The 17149-nt window shown below is 44.1% G+C and overlaps 1 protein-coding gene across 5 annotated transcripts in view; it reads right to left on the minus strand.

The window, feature by feature from the left end:
- Positions 1-16765, minus strand: part of LOC309344706 (flavin-containing monooxygenase 5-like) — a 30964-nt gene extending 14199 nt beyond the window's left edge. Inside the window, exons 1-6 of one of the 5 annotated variants that reach the window (XM_081867332.1) lie at positions 16680-16765; positions 10462-10632; positions 9296-9484; positions 6008-6170; positions 4566-4708; positions 992-1191 (exon numbers count right to left, since the gene is read on the minus strand). In XM_081867332.1, the coding sequence (XP_081723458.1) occupies positions 992-1191; positions 4566-4708; positions 6008-6170; positions 9296-9484; positions 10462-10596 (830 nt within the window). In that variant the 5' untranslated portion in view covers positions 10597-10632; positions 16680-16765. Of the gene's footprint in view, positions 1-991; positions 1192-4565; positions 4709-6007; positions 6171-9295; positions 9485-10461; positions 10633-13958; positions 14073-14594; positions 14751-16597 lie in introns of those variants that run through there. The other 4 variants (XM_081867333.1, XM_081867331.1, XM_081867329.1 and 1 more) reach the window with 4 other exon arrangements.
- Positions 16766-17149: the final 384 nt, after the last annotated feature.

A 17149-nucleotide genomic window follows, 5' to 3' on the forward strand; every position in this document is an offset into this window, starting at 1 on the left:
AAAAGCATTTCTAAACTGTATAATATTTTCAAAATATGTAAGCAGTGCAAAGACTAAAGATCAACAACAAATTAAAATATTAAAATGGTATTATTATTATTATTATTATTATTATTATTCCTATACCACCCTTCATGAAAATCATAGGGTCATTTACAATTTAAAATATACAAAAAATATATAGCACAAAAATATATAGCATAATAACAAAAAAAACCAATACCGCCCTCTACATTTTAAAAGGCCATCGTTTGTTTAATTAGCCTGGAAGAGGAGGAATGTTTTTGCCTGGTGCCTAATTAACATATGAAGCAAGGGGCATGCATAATCTAAACCAGGGATAGGGAACCTCAGGTGATGTTGGATCCCACAGCTTCAGGCAGCATGGCTAATGGTCAGATGCAATTCTATAAACTATATAAATACATATATAAATATAATATATCTCTTAAAAATAAGTTATTCCAATAAGAGCAGCACAGCAGCAGCCCTTTCATTGAAAGCAGTCAGTTCCCAAAGTCTGATGGAACAAGGTGGTCACATGCCAGCAGAAGGACAACAAAGAGGGAGCCAGTCTGGGAGCAGCCACATATTGTAGTGCATTATTTTTAGCTGTTATGTCTATTATCCTTAAATTGTCCTCTGTGGTGGTGGTGGTGGTGGTGGTGATGATGATGATGATGATGATGATGATGATTATTTATACCCCGCCCATCTGGCTGGGTTTCCCCAGCTGCTCTGGGCAGCTTCCAACAAGAGATTAAAAATACATTCAAACACCAGTCATTGAAAACTTCCCTAAACAGGGCTGCCTTCAGATGTCTTCTAAACGTCAGATAGTTCTTTATTTCTTTGACACCTGACATTTTCTGGAAAATGCAGTACTGTACAGTCGTACCTTGGAAGTCAAACGGAATCCATTCTGGATGTATAGACATACATAGACATGTATAGACATGTATAGACTAATTAGCATATTGCTGAGCCATACCTGTGTTTAGGTTTCAGGCCATAATGAGAATGGTTGAATCTTGCATTTAAACGACTCTCCAACCAGTGATTCAGCATGGACATGGTTGCACACTTCTTCCGTAACATGTTAAACCGAGTAGAAAGTACCACATCTGCTGGATAGCCTCCTTCCCCAACACGATTCAGTATCCATGCACCTCGGCGAGTGCTGAGAAAGACCTGGGTATGGGAAGACAATTATTTAACTAAGATGTCCATGTGATCTGTTCTTCATGAAGTTCCTTCTTCCGCCTGCAACGTTCCCCAAAACTGCAGAACATTTTAGTTGGACATCACCTGTGAGATAGATGAAAATATCTGGACGCAGAGAGCAGAGGGTGCAGGACCCTCCAAGTGTCCCTATTTTCCAGGGACAGTCCTGCATTTACAGAGCCATCCTAGTTTCTGATTTGATGCCAGAATGTCCCGCTTTTCCTTAGGACGCCCCTACTTTCATTGGAGCCAAGGAGATGAGTAACTATACAATATTATGCATTCAAGTCTATGAGTTATTGTGTATCCAGAATGCTGCAAAGTAGTTTAATATATTTGTTACTGAGTAAGCATCCGACAGCCAGACAGATACTGTGAATAAGTTATCAAGCTTCTTGAAACCACATTTAAATTGACAGTATCTGTTTGGCTGTCGGATGCTTATTCAGTAATGAACTACTTTGCAAAATTCTGAATGCACAATTAACCCACATTAACTAACTGCCTATGCAATGGATGTTTTAGGCTGTCATATAGAAAACAAAATTAAAAAATTCCTTCCAGTAGCACCTTAAAGACCAACTAAGTTAGTTCTAGGTATGAGCTTTCGTGTGCATGCACACTTCTTCAGATACACTGAAACAGAAGTCACCAGACCCTTCTATATAGTGAGAAGGTGGGGAGGGGTATTAGGAGAACACTTCAGTCTCCCAGGACATTCTATACAAGATCTCAAAGTAGCTGTTCTATTACAAAGGAATTTCAGAAATAGACTGGAAAGAGAAGCTGCTGAATTGCAACTTATTACCAAACCATGGAGAGACCTGGTCTGAACAAAGACATTGGATTCTTATCTCATTATACATGACAAAGCCATTTTTCACCTTCTCACCCCTTGCTTTTTCCTGTAAGACCTATTGCAGTCGTTAAGAGTCGTCAACAGGCTCATCACAGCTATCTGCCAATCACCCATTCCCACCACCCTTCTGAGTAATACCCCTCCCCACCTTCTCACTATATAGAAGGGTCTGGTGACTTCTGTTTCAGTGTATCTGAAGAAATGTGCATGCACACGAAAGCTCATACCTAGAACTAACTTAGTTGGTCTTTAAGGTGCTACTGGAAGGAATTTTTTTATTTTGTTTTGACTATGGCAGACCAACACGGCTACCTATCTGTATATAGAAAACAGGGTAAAACACATTTTTAATGAACAAAAAAATAATGGCTACAAATTAAATACACTAAAATCTTCATCAAATGTATAATCTATGGAAGAAACGACAAACAAATTTAAAATCTGTGTGATAACTTAAAAGCTCTTTTAAAAAGGCTCCATTGCAATTTTGAGAAAAAAAGCAAAAGATTAGAATCGTAGAAACGAGTTGGAAGGGACCCTGAGGGTCATCTAGTCCAACCCCCTGAATTGCTAGGTTAAAAATTAAATAAATTTAAGAAGTTGAAGCTAAACAACTTATTACTTATTCAGAGGATCTGTCTGGGGATCTGAGTCAGAAAATAACAATGGGTAACAAAATTAATTAGCATTTGCACGTAAAAGGAAGTCACAGATATATAGCTTAACTTGGAGAAAACCATATCTAAAGACAAAACAGTATGAATTTAGTTAATGAATGTGCAAATGATAGAAGCAGTGCTGGTATCTCAATGCCACAAGGTTGGACTGGACGACCCTTGCGGTCCCTTCCAACTCCACGATTTTGGGATTCTGTGTATGTGATCATCAGCCCTGGAATTTATTTTCAGAAATTTGTGCAGCAATATTTAAGAATAGTGCCAACGCATGTGCAAAGTGCCTTCATCACTAAAAGTGCGACAATACACAGAATTAAAGAGCAGGCATTACAGGGAACATGATATCTTCCTTTGGGAGGTGGCGTGGGAACACTGCTTGAAGCCAAGTACTGCCCCAATTTTGTCTGATATCAGTTTTGGGCCCCAGCTGAAGGGGCCTCAGACATGAGACCCCCACCCCTCACCCCATGGACCAGTTGAAAATTGCTGAGGGCCTTCCTTGATAGACTAGTTATTTTTCTGCGTGTTGTAGCAATTACAATGCATTGTGCTAGATGCCTTTATTTATTAAATATTAAGATATTATAAATCTAAGAAATAAAGAAGGCAAAGAAATACAATTAAAACTCAGTTTGAGTATTTAATGTACAGGCAGCCCCTGTTTATGTGTGTTCAGTGCATGTGCAACAGTATATATGCTTATTGTGCCGCCAAACCAGGAAGTGACCTGGAAACGTCATAAAGACGTCAATGAAACATCACTAAAAGGGTGGAAAGGGGGCAGGGTGGGGGACTTGCGGGCTTTTTCAGTGGGTTTCAATTTTACGTGATTTCACTGATGTGTGCGGCACCTTGGGATGTTGTCAACCCTGCGTAAATGGGGGGCTGCCCGTAATGTATGTGGGGTCCCCTGGCTTCAACCACAAATCCACAGACATGCTGTGGACCACCTAAATGAAGCTCGTGGAGCACAGTTTGGGAGCCCCCCCTGCTCTAAAAATCCTCTCCTTGCGAGCAAGTGAAGCCAGCAAGTGAAAAGAGCTTGAATCCAAGCACCTCCTCCCTCTTCCCAGAGCCCATCCTTTGGGCATCCTTTTTGCAACTACCCACTTTCCCCTGGCAGCATGAGTGACAATTGAGACATCATCTGCCCGCCTTCCACAGCCTCTCCTTCCAACCAGCTAGAGCTCTCTCTCTCCAGGGATGCTGTTCCCTGCCTTCTGCACCTCCCAGGAGTCCCTAGAGATGGGGGCCTGCCTCAGTGCCCATCTATTGTCACAAGAGAGCCGGCAGTCCATCATGCTGTGCAAGCTGGAGCTAACTCTTTATTAGCAAAACCACAATCCACTGGGACATGGTGGAGTGTCAGGCCTAATAAACACAGCAACTCATTCCCGGCAGGTCTTGTCCCCATGCAAAAGTTACCAAGACAAAAAGCCCCTGCCTCCCTGCAGCCCAGGGCTTTTCCCAAGCAATCGATTGGAGACTGCTCCTCCATTTCATGCCTCTCCTGGTTGTGGGAGGGGAGCTTGTTGCCGCACGACTGACTCCTCTCTGCCTCTTGGCCTCCCTCATCCCAGTCTCCTGCTTCAGCTCTTGCCTCTGATTTGTTGGTCTAGCTCTTTTTCGCTGCTCTCAGACCATTTCCATAACCAATCCCTTCCACTGGCATTCTGCTACTACATCTTTGACACACTCTGGGGCTGCTACACCAGGCAAAACCATCACAATATAGAACTTTCCTGAGATCTACGGGTAGAGGGTGAGATACAAATTTAACCAATAATAAATAATAGTAGCCAGACCTGTTGTGCCGTGCGACTTATCTCCACAGCAAGGTCCCCGCCTGAGTTCCCAATGCCAATCACAATTACTCTTTTCCCAGCAAACTCCGCTGGGCTCTTGTAATCACGACTGTGAAAGTAGCGACCTTTGAACTTTTCAATTCCTGTAAGTGAAGAGCAAAATTGTTCAAGCTCAGGTAGTGTGGATGTGTCTTGTACATGAGATCTGGCACTGTCGTTTTCTGCTGGTATGAAACTGGTAAACTCTGTAGTTGCAACACTAACTGCACTAAGGACTGTGGACATATTTTGAAGAGCAAAAATGAGGACACATTTGCTGAGTTCTACTTTGAACTATGGATCTCTATGATGACTCTACCCATGAAAAAGAGGACATGTCCTGGAAAAAGAGGACATATGGCAACCAATTTGGACAAATTTTATTCCTTGCCCCCCCTGAATTCTCTCACAATATCTTTCCAAACCACATTTGCAAAACTAGTTCAGTTTTGTGAGCCTAAACCTTTAAACAAATGTAGTTTCTGTACTGTTCTAGGAAGGAAAAAAATAACTTTTATGCTAGTGAAGTAATCTTTTTTGATTGGAAAACTTGCTTTTTATGACATACACACGGTTTGCTCTTTGGTTTTTAATGCTTTGTTGCTTATTTTAGCACTTATCCCCCTCCCTAGTCTGATCAACTCAAGGCCAGTGTGAGAGAAGATGCTTTTCATGCAAAAGGCCCCAAGTTCAACCTCAGCATCTCCTGGCACAGCTGGGAAAAGGCAATGGAACTGCAGAACTGCTGCCAGTCCATTTTGACGATACAGAGCTGGATGGATCCATGGCCAGACTCATTATAAGTCAGCTTCCAAAGTTCCCATGGAACTACGGAAAGAACTGCTGCACCAGTGTGATACAGCTGTGCCAGTGTGATACTTTGAAACTCACTGGCTGAAATGAACGACCTGTTCTCTGTCTAAGCACTACTTACTACACAGAGTTGTGGTGAGAATAACTGTGGGATAACAAATACACAACACTTTGCACACTGGAAAAGGCTATAGAAATGAGTAGCAAGTTAAACATAAAGGAAGAACTTAGCTTATTTTAAGAGAGAGAGAGAGAGCGCGCGCGCGAAATGCAGTTACAGGATTGGTTCCTTGATAAGACGGACACTGCCATGTGGTTTTCTCTGCTGAGCATCTTTATGTAAGTGCCAGTGCCCAAAACAGCATGAGCTGTGGGAAGCTCAGGCAAGTGAGACATGGCAAGGGGAGCGTGCACATATCCAGACTAGAGGCAACGACTGAGGGGTGGCAAACCCTGAAGCAGTCACAAAATGTCATAAAAACGTCATGAGAAGGGGCAGGAGCAGAGTGGTCTTACGTGCAAAACAAGGATTGCCTGTAACATCTGCCTGCAATGGCTCTGTCGCTCCCCTTAGCACCTACAGAGCCTACCTGGGAAGGAGTTCAGCGGCAGATGTGCCTTTGTGTGATGCCCAGTGCAAACCAGGATTGCATCAAAGACAGATGACTCTTCTTTTCCACCCGTCTCTGTGACAACATCCCATTGGCCAGTGCTAGGGAAATCTGGGCGCCTTTTTACACTGCACACCTTAGTCTGGAAAGAAAAAAGTCAGCAAGAGAATGATGAAAGATTTATTTCTGTGATATTAATGTATGCCTCAGCATATGGTACAAAATACATATCAGAAGACACCTAAGGGCTGCGGTCTTAAACCTACACACTTGAAATGAAAATAAATGCTTCCAAATAAAACTGATTGGGACCAGACCTTAGATTATTCCATGTTGAGCAAATTCTTTTTTTCTGGGGGTACTCAGGGGTGCGCAGTGCCAACACACCCACACCGCCAATGAAAAGCGTTGCTTAAAAGTGGGGCACTGACTATTACAACTTCGGAGTGAGGAGTACTGACCCCTTTTCTTTTTCTGGAAGAAAAGCACCACCCACACCCACAACCCTTGCTGAATCTCAAGGGTAAATTTCAATTCCTCCAGTACCAAGAAATAGATGAATTTTACAGCATGCTAGAAGAAGTACAGTGGTACCTCGGGTTAAGAACTTAATTCTGAAGCGTATGTAACCCGAGGTACCACTGTATTTTGTTTATTTATTCAAACATTTTTATTGCATCTTTCTTCCTTTTGGGAACCCCCAGCAGCAGCAGCAGCAGCAGCAGCAGCACATGCACAATAGATGTGACAAAACAACAGTGGGAGAAATTGGTGGAGGAGACTAAAAAGAGTGAGCTTCTCTCTTTGGGATTAAGGCTGGTTGCTTGTCTGAGCTGCTTGGCGGCTTGGCTGTGGGTGTGGCTGCATGCTACTGCCAAGAGGAAGCCAGGCTGAACAAGGGAGGGAGTGGGCAGAGGGGTTATCAGCCAGCAGCAGGTAGACTTGGCTGATAGCAGCTTCTGAGAGCTTGCAAATAAACAGGAGTGTTGGCGAGGAGATTGGGAAGAGAAGGCCCAGAGTGCCGTCTCACGGTTTCTGTAGGACTAAGAGACATGGATGATGAGGGGGCTACTGAAGTGACCTGCAACACCTCTGCCATATTTGTCTTTCTGCCTCAGAATGTGCAAAACTACACCTGCAGCAAGTGCAAGCTGGTTGCCTCGCTGGAAGAGAAGGTACAGCAACTTGAGGCCAGCCAAGTCACCCTTCAAATTACTGGGCAAGATGATGACTTTCTTGATAGAGCTGAGTGGACTGTCCTGGAAGAACAACTACAGAGGAGGAATGACGAGAACCTGCTCGCCATCCATAAATAATCAGTCTCACACCAAGATGGGTTGCAGAAATCTGGCTGCCCAGGAGCTGCTGCAGCCAACATTTATTGTGTGCAGTAGAAAAGATACAAATTCAAGGAGAAAACTTTGCCTCAGCTAGCAGATAAAAGACAATACAATACATGGGTCTCATGCCATCACACCAGACCACGTATTTGATCAGGCTATGCTTACGTGGACCAATCATCGGGCAGCATGAGCTCTCCACGCGTTGATCATGCTCCAAGCAATGCCTTTTGCTATGAAATCACCTTGCAATAATAAACTTTCGCCCATGCTCTTATGTGCAAACAACCATTTTCCCACAGAGGAAGATCACCCGTTGCAGGAGACAAACTCCTGGAGGAACTTGGCTCACAGAAGCAGTACTGTCAGAAGCCATGCTGTGTCACTGGAGCTGCAAAATTAATTCCTTGCGCTCACCTCAGACACAGATACTGGGCCAGAGGATCAAGAACTTAAGTTGCAGAGCTTAGAACACTCTGAGGTGGTTTTGGAAGGCACTGTGTATGGAATGATTCCTGCCAGTCCCCAGAGGAGGAAGGGACTTGGGTTGGTGGAAGGGGACTCCTTACTGAGGGGGACAGAGGCAGCAGTGTGCAGAGGTAACAGGATGTCCTGGGTGCAACAATTCAAGGACAGAGAAGTTGCCAAGGCTTATAAAGCCCACTGGTCACAACCCCTCCCTTCTGATCCACGTGCATTCAAATAATACTGCCAGACACAGCCCTTGATGTATAGCAAGGAACTATGAGACTCTGGACTGGAAGCTCAAGGACCATGGGGGACAGAGGTTTTTTTCAACACTCTTTCCTGATGAAAGTCGTGGCCCAGGAAGGAGGAAAATACTGGAAGTAAACCACTGGCGGCACAGGGGATGTTGTCAGGAAAGGTTTGACTTCTTCTCCGCTTTCTTGAGTAAGGACTTCTGGCAAGAGATAGGTTACACCTCACAGCAGTTGGCAAGAATGTGTTTGCTAAGCATCTTGCTGAGCCACTCAGTCAGAACTTGGTATGGTTCATTCAAACAAAATGATTCCAAGTGAAAAAACCATGCCATTTTTGCGACGTTACAGACGAGTCCTGTGTTTTAGCTTAGCTCTGTGTAAGCTGGCATCAATTAGTCCTGTTTATCAACTGTTTAGCAAAGCAGTTTTTATGCTGTCCTCTTGGAGTCTGCAGAGGTGCACGGTTGACAGGAAGGCATGTAACCGAGTGAATAACTGCATGAGGGATCCACTCACACCTTCTATAGCCTCTTGTTTCACTAAACCCTCGTGACCCTTCTCCCTAGACAGGTTGTCTCCTGCCTTCTGCTCTCCACTGGCTCCACCCCATCTTCAATGGTTGCTAGAGATGGAAGAAGACAGAGTTTTGGTGTCCCCCTTCTCTCCCACAAATAAAGATTGCAAGCTTTTCATCCTTAAAAAATTCTGCTGTGACAAAGCAAAAAGAAAAAGTGGTCTACAAAAAAGCAAACACAGATTGATCAGGAAAGGCTGAAAAGAGCTGAAGAAACACACTCTCAACTTCCTTCCACCTAAAAGAAGGATGGGGAACCTGCAGCCACAAGCCAATCTCAGGCTGCCAGGAGGTCCAATGTGACCCTGTGAGGCCACTTCCCCCAAACCACAGCTGGTGCTGTCAGCTGATGAGCAGGAGGACAGCATATAATTCTGCATCGGGTAGACAAGACAGCAGGATTTAATCCCCAATCTCTTTTTGTTTTTGGCATCATTTTTGGTTTTCTTCAATGTCCTCCCTGTTGACTGAATGCTCTGCTTATGGCAAGAGAGAACATGAGAGAGGCCACTTGGACCAACTACTCATAGTATATTGCATAGTATATTGTCAAGAACTCTTCTGCCCAGAATTTGCTCTTCCAAACCTAGAAACATCCCAGAACACAGCTGCTCTGTCCTACTCTTCTTACCCTGAAACGGATATATTTCAGAAGATCAAAGTGCCTGGCGTACATTCGGAAATAATCCATAATCTTGGAGTTGTGCATGTAGTTGGGGAAGTCATCTGGGATGGGGAAGTCGCTGAAGCACATCATCTCCTTGGAGGTGTTGATGATGACAGATCTATAGATGCTGGCCCGTCCCTCCTCAGGATTCTCCTGCAGGAAGCATAATTTTAAGAGGGTGAGGTTGTGCTCATTTCGTATACAGTCATACCTCGGGTTAAAGTTGCTTCAGGTTGAGGGTTTTCGGGTTGTGCTCTGCGGCGACCCGAAAGTAACGGAACGTGTTACTTCCGGGTTTCGGCGCATGCGCAGATGCTCAAAATGACATCACACACATTCACAGAAGCAGTGAATCACAACCCGCACACACGCAGATGCAGGTTGCGTTCGCTTCAGAATGCGAACGGGGCTCCAGAACAGATCCTGTTCGCATCCAGAGGTACCACTGTATGTCACTTAGGGATGTTTTCTTTGAAAGGCAAGTAACAAAGGCAATTATAATATTGTTTGAGGCACTTGCTTCTCCAATCACTGGGAAATCTAGGCTAGGCCTTAACAGGATCAATTTCCTTTGTGGAAGAAAACACTGGAGAGTTGCAATACACATGTTAAAACTGTTTGAAAAGTACTGCAAGGGCAGAGACAGACATATATGAGGCACTACTTTCAGAGAAACCATGAATTGGAATACCATGAATTAGCTCATCCTCAAAAGTTATATTGTGCAAGTCAAAAGGTGCGTGGCAAACTCAGGTGTTCTATCTTTGTGATCTACTGATGCACAATAAGAAATAACCCACACATCACGTCACACACGACCTGACAGTATTTAGTGCTTCGTTTGAGCTTGGGAGCAGCAGCAAAGGCAGATCCAGAAAAACTGGATATTGGAGGAGCTGCCTCCTTAGACAGGCATCCAACTTGCTGGCCCTGCATTCAGTTAGGCTGAGCATGGTCAATCTTTCCTTCCTGTGACCAAGAACTTCTTTTAGCAGGTTAAAGCTTCCATTTTCCCATCACAGTTTCTGCTCCTTTCCTGCTCCTAGGTTTTTAGCAGTTGTTGTTACAAATCCCCACTGACAGAATCCTCAGCAAGAAAAAATTAACATTTATGAAATGATCTGGCTTACCTTGAACCTCCAGAGCCCCCCAATGTCTTCACTGCTCTCAAAGCATGTAGGATCTAGACCCTCATCTAAACAGCATTTGATGCTACAAAGTCCACTGGAGCCACCTCCTATAATTGCAACTCTCTTCTTTGCCATGGCTGGTTTCCCAATTTCAGGAATGTTAGGGCTAGGCTAGGAGGAGAAAGAGATACTTATTTCCATAAAGTTCACACTCTTGCACCTTCAATAATCCAGGCACACATATCTCCCTGAACTTGTTTTGCAATTCCCAAAATGATACCTTTGAAATTGGTTTCAACCCAAAAGAGGAACAAAATTGCATATATTAGGGGAAAGTGTACATTAAAAGCCATATATTAAAATTTTAAAAAATAGCATACAAAATGAATTGTATTAGTCAAAATTGTTTGCAAAGTGTGTCTATGAGGAAATTGCACTGGTGTGAAAGTAAATGAGTCAAATGTAGGTTTTTCTCAGGAAGCTGCAGAATACAGATGGATTGTGGCTGATGTCATGTGTGCACAACTTCAAACACCAGCAGCAGGAGTGCAGTGGAGAGTTGAGCAAATGGTAAACACAGTAAAGAATCTTAAATACAACACTCATATCCACTTTTTAGTGCTGACTCCGTTCCTTGTGTTCATGCTTTCACAGCTGATCTGTGTGCAGTTCCCGGCAGCCTGGAGGCTCAGTTGTGCCTTGGCTAACAGGAGAACATTTATGCTTCAGTCACTGTGGGAAAGCCTTAGGAAGAATCCACCTTTTTGTGTGTGTGTGTGGAGGAATTCTTTGCCTATGAATGTTGTTTGATGAACATGACGGTGGGGCATCAAGGCTTACTGGTGAAGCAGGGGGCCTCCTTCCTATAGCAGAAGGGCCAGTGGGGTCATGGAAATGGGCACCAACATCGTAAGAGGTTCACCGTGGATGAAAGGAAGGGATATCAGGATGCCTGCAAGGCTTGAGAGGCTTCTCAACAGGGGCTTCTGCCCAGGATTGTGAAAGAAGCCATGCACAGCAAGCTGAAAGTGGTTCCTATGGGAGGGAGCCCCTTGGCCTCCCCCCACCACACGACCCACCAAGTGTAGCTCAGGTTTGCCAGTAACCATGCCAGGGGAATTGTAGGGGGCTGTGCATGCCAGTCTCCCTGAGCATCTCATGGGGAGGGATCTGAAGTACCCTCTCCATCCTGGTCTTAACTGGTGTGTGCATATGTCATGCTCTTTCAACAACACTATGACTGATTTAATCCCATTTGTTGCTGCCCAACACGTTCCTTCTTTCATGACAGGCAAAGTATGCCAACAGCACTAAACAGTGATGAATATCCATTTCAGGCACTAGCTGACTTGTCACCTGGATCTCTGAACCTTCCCCATGGCACTTCGAGAGATAATTATTTCAACCAGGCAGGTCTGACCAGCACGTCCACAAAATAAATACATCCATGATCTCTGAACTCCTCCCTCAGTGAAGATAAGCTTTACTTTATTTCTCTTCTAGTTCAAACCAGCAACAATTTCTGCACCAGGAAGCCACAAAATCCCCCTGCAGGCAAGATACCAAAGGCAGTCATTGATGTCATTTTCTCTTGTTGACTTTCCCCATCAGAAAGGTCTTTCAGCAGCCATATTTTTACCATGTTTCAAAAGGTAAAACGTGTGTTTAAGAGGGAAATTGTTAGTACTCATTAAAGATCCCTCATCATCCTGGGAAAAAGTGACAAGTGGGGTGTCACAGGGCCCATTGTTGGGCTCATTGTTGTTCAATGTCTTTATAAGTGACGGATGAAGGAATTGAGGGAATGCTCCTCAAATCTGCAGATGACACCAAACTGGGAGGAGTAGCTAATGCTGCAGAAGACAGAATCGGAATTCAAAATGACCTTAACAGATTGGAGAACTGGGTGCAAGCTAAAAAAATGAATGTCAATAGGGAGAAATGTCAGGTTCTACACTTAGGCAGAAAGAACCAGATGCACAAATATAACATGGGAGACACCTGGCTTACTAGCAGTTCATGTGAAAAGGGTTTAGGGTGGACCACAAGCTTAACATGAGTCAACAGTGTGATGCAGCAGCAAAAAAGGCTAACACTATTCTAGGCTGCATCAACAGATGTCTAGTATCCAGATCAAGGGAAGTAATAGTACCACTCGATTCTGCCTTGGTCAGACCACACCTGGAATACTCTGTCCAATTCTGGGCACCACAATCTAAGAAGGATGGTGACAAGCTGAAACATGTGCAGAGGGGGGCAACCAAGATGATAGAGACTGACAGGAGATATGATAGTCATTTTCAAATATCTTAAGGGCTGTCACATGGAAGGGGGAGCAAGCTTGTTTTCTCCTGCTCTGGAGGGTAGGACTCAAGGCAATGGCTTCAACTGACAAGCAAGGAGATTCCAACTAAACATCTGGAAAAACTTTTTGACAGTAAGAGCTGTTTGGCAGTGGGACAGTCTCCCTTGAGAGGTTGTGGGCTCTCCTTCCTTAGAGGTTTTTATGCAGAGGTTGGATGGCCATCTGTCAGGGATGCTGTAGTTGAGATGCCTGCATCACAGAGGGTTGGACCAGCTGAGCTGCTTGGGATCCCCTCCCACGTTACAATTCTATGATTCTATGACTCCTTTCCCCTTATACCCCACCTTTCCTCCAAAGTGCTCAAGGTGGCCCTCCTGGTTTCCCATTTCCCATGTTATCCTCACAATGACCCTGTGAGGTAGGTGAGGCTGAGAGACAATGACTGGCCAAAGGCCTCACTTGAGGGCCAAGCCGTGGCTTTTACCCTGTTCTCCCAGATCCAATAAATGTCCCACAATGTTACTCCATATTCTGGAAACTATACTTTCTCATCCTCCCTTTTTTATTAGCAAAATTTTAATAACCTACCTCACAAGATTAGTATGAGGATTGTAGAACATTCTATGCACTCCTCTAGAAATTGTAATATAGGTAAAAGCAGGCACAGGCAGACTCGTCCCTCCAAGATGTTTTGGGACTACAACTCCGATCATCCCTGGCTAACAGGACCAGTGGCCAGTGATTATGGGAATTGTAGTCCCAAAGCATCTGAGGGCTGAGTTTGCCTATGCCTGGGTAAAAGCAATACTCAGTTATTCCTTTCAATAAAAAACCAGTGATTTCATAACGGGATATTACACTTATTAAAGAGGATATCCTGACACTAATTCCTTAGTGATTTGGTCTTCTCCATTCCTCACATTTATTTTTGAAAGTAAGCTATTTTAGTTGTTCTTGCTGCTTCATAGGTTCCTGTGCTTCTAGTCCAGTGAAACCAGCAGGTGTGCTCTGTTAAACTCGTTCAGATCCCTTTCAACATTTCATATGCCATTTTATCCTTCAAGTCTGTCCTTTACAAAGACCCTGATACCTTCTGATGACTAGAAATATGACATTCACCTGCTCTAAACAACTGTAACTGGTATACCTGACAACAACTTAATATTTGCAGACTGAAAGCTACACAACAGACCTGTGAAGACTGCAGATGTGATGAGGCAATAGCCCAAGGATTCACCGTGCTGCCTAGTCCGCCTCTTCCACTCTGAAATTCTTCTTCAGGGTGGAGAGAAGAGAGCTTTTAAAGGGTGTCATTGAGCAACAGTCCCTCCCAGCTGTTTGCTCCAATTGGACGGAGGGAAGCAAATCCTGGCAGGAAAGACATGGGTTTGAAAATATTTAGCAGTCTTTTTCCATGGCCAAAAACAGTAACTGAGAAACAAGGTCTACAGTGTTGAGAAACAACATCACATGGCTTGGCAGGCTTCCCAAATGCTTCCATTTACGATTCTTCTTCACATGACAATGAGGAAAGATCTCTGGGATGTGGAAGTTGTACTGGTTGCATTTGCAATAGCAAAGGGTAAAGCAGTCAGGTAACTTTTAACCTTTGAGCTCAACAATCCAGCAATCTCAGTAAACACACCTTAGATAAAGATTGTATGAAAGGTTATTTTATAGCTCTGGGTTGCTTTAGTTGAGATTCCTGCCTTGCAGGGGGTCAGCGCAGATGACCCATGAGGTCCCTGTGATTCTATAATTTTAGGAATGCTGGAGAATGTGTTGACGTGCAATGCACAGAAGTGAGAGTCCAGGAGCAAAAACTCACCGTGACAAGATTAGGTGAAAATAGGCCACTGCTCTGTCTCCTTGATAACAGCCATAGTCCAGGTGAGCAAGGCAGGTGGGCAGGATCAGGGCACTGGGAAGCCGGTCTGCTGCCAGGCTGAGGAAGACACATGGCAGTCATCAGGGTGGACCTGGGTAATATTGCGTCCTGTGTGAGGCCAAAATTTGACACCCTCTCCAGCCCAAAGCCGCCTTCCCAAAGCCAGGTAGGGGAGATACCAGGCTTTGGGAAGCAGGTATGAGGGCTCTGGCAGGGTTCTAGAGCCCTCTCCGCTCCTTCTCAAAGTTGGTAGTAGACCAGTATAAAGTAAGCAGCACATAAGCAGCACACAAAACACTACCAAACCATTCTACATTCTAAAACTTATATTAATAATCCAAAACTTGAGAGAACAATGTACAAGATCTACTACAGAAGCCACAAACAGAAAACTCATTCAAATTGTGTCCAAAAGGAAGATTCAGTCTTTAAAGGTCCTTTAGCCAGGCTCCTGTAGATATAAACAAAAGTAAGTTTGATCAAACGAAGTGTCAGCAATGTTGCGCTCAAGGGTTAGATATCAACGAAGATAAGTTTGATCAAACGAACTGTCGGTGATGTTACACACAATAATTAGACAGGGTGGCGGCGTTTGTCACCTGTTATGCCCATGAAGAGTCTCGGGCTTCTTCAGTAAATTCTCTCTCACAGTTTTGATATATTTATAAACATTCAAGTCTATATGTTACATTTCTTCTTGGCTTAAGCTACAATATTTAATTTCTTTCTTCAGGAAATTCTCCCTCAAGTTTTTGATGTACTAAGGCTTAGTAAATGAATAAATGCTTAAGTCAAGAAAGAACTTAGCAGGCTAAACATATCCAACTCCCTTGACCATTCCTCAGAACTTGGTTTCCAGACCTTGGATCATCTTGGTTGCCCTCCTCTGCACACCTTCTAGTTTGTCAACATCCTCCTTAAATTGGTGCCCAGAATTGGACACAGTATTTCAGGTGTGGTCTGAAGATGGCAGAATGGAGCAGGACTATTTCTTGTCTTGGTCACTAGACTTCTGCAAATCTGATGTGCATTTGACATGATTGGCCCAAGTGTATCCAGTAAGCTTCATGGCTGAGTGGAGATTCGAACCCTAGCCTCATAGTCACAGCAAGCATTCTAACCATTATGCCACACTGGCTCTCAAGGAATAGGAAAGAAATGTAACATATGAGCTACAAAACAGTTTGTGGTAAATGCAGTTTCTTTCAGTTTAGAAGGCAGCAGAAGTGACAACCTGAATTGTGTTTTCAGAGACTGAGAGTTTACTGAAACACTTTATGCCACAGCATTTCCTCATAATAAGCTGCTTCTGGGCATATATTAAAGTCCCCCACTGCAATCTGATTTTTTATTTTTTTTAAGTATTTTTATTAAATGTTATCATGGGCAATGTTATCAAGATTTCTGTTGTGGGGGGGCAGGCTTCATGTTGGGGAGCCAGAACCTCAGTTAGTTAAATATTTTTATTGATTTACTTGATTGTAGGGGAAAGCTGCCCCCCCCCCTTAGCTACGTCCATGAATTTTATCCATAGAATCCAAATAACAAAATGAAATTTCATGAAATAAAACACATAAAAATCAAACCAAACCAAGGCTGGCATGAGATGTTACATTCACAAGAAAAAATGATAAAGCTGGTTATCTGGATATTTGTGAGAAGACACAGAGAAGGTGGTAAGAGGAGAGCACCGTCATAGAAAATGAGAGACCCGGAAGTGGGGCCCATGGCTTGAAACTTGCACAGAAACACAAGGCCAGAGCTGAGCCGTCAAGGGCACAAGGAGTACCAAGAATAAAGGGCTCTTTTTAACACCAGGAATTTTTTCCAACCAAATCGATGCTACTTAGCCCAAACTGAGAGGCCTGCAGAAGAGGCAAGTGTAATTTTTCTTTTTTAATGTATTCAATGAAATCCTGCCCAACTGAGACAAAAGAGGTTACCTATTTTTCAGGTGAGTTTTCCGGGTCGTGCTCGAAAATTTATTAAGGGCGCCTTTTTTCTTTCCTGTTTCACAAACCTCACTTTTTAGACCTGAAACCTTTCAGCTCCACGATGTGGAAAGGCGTCGGGGTTTCTGGGCTCTCCTCAGAAAGGCTCCCGTGTGGGCGAAGCTCCCCTCCCAGGGCGGGAGACGCGCCGGGACCAACAAAGGGCGCCGCCCGCCCGCCCGCCCCAGCGCCAGGGAGGCGGGAGGCGGCCATGGCTCCGGAGCGGGAGGAGCTCTCGAGCTGCTCCGGGGAGAGCGGGGCTGGAGAGTCGAATTCAAGCGCTTTACAGGAAATAAAGGCTAACGCCGCTCACTCTGGCTGAGGCTAGACTGCCCCAAGGCTTGCCTCACAAGGAGTGAATGGGTGGAATTGACAGCATGGGCTTTATCAGCACAGATTAAGGTAAGAACATGCACAAAATGCTGAAAAATATTTAATACGGTTTGGGGCAATTCACACAACCACTGTGATATGTCAGAATGTAGTTTATGGATAACTAACATG

This window comes from Podarcis erhardii (genome assembly GCF_964252035.2).
Source record: "Podarcis erhardii genome assembly, chromosome: 6".
Taxonomy (NCBI): Eukaryota; Metazoa; Chordata; class Lepidosauria; order Squamata; family Lacertidae; genus Podarcis; species Podarcis erhardii.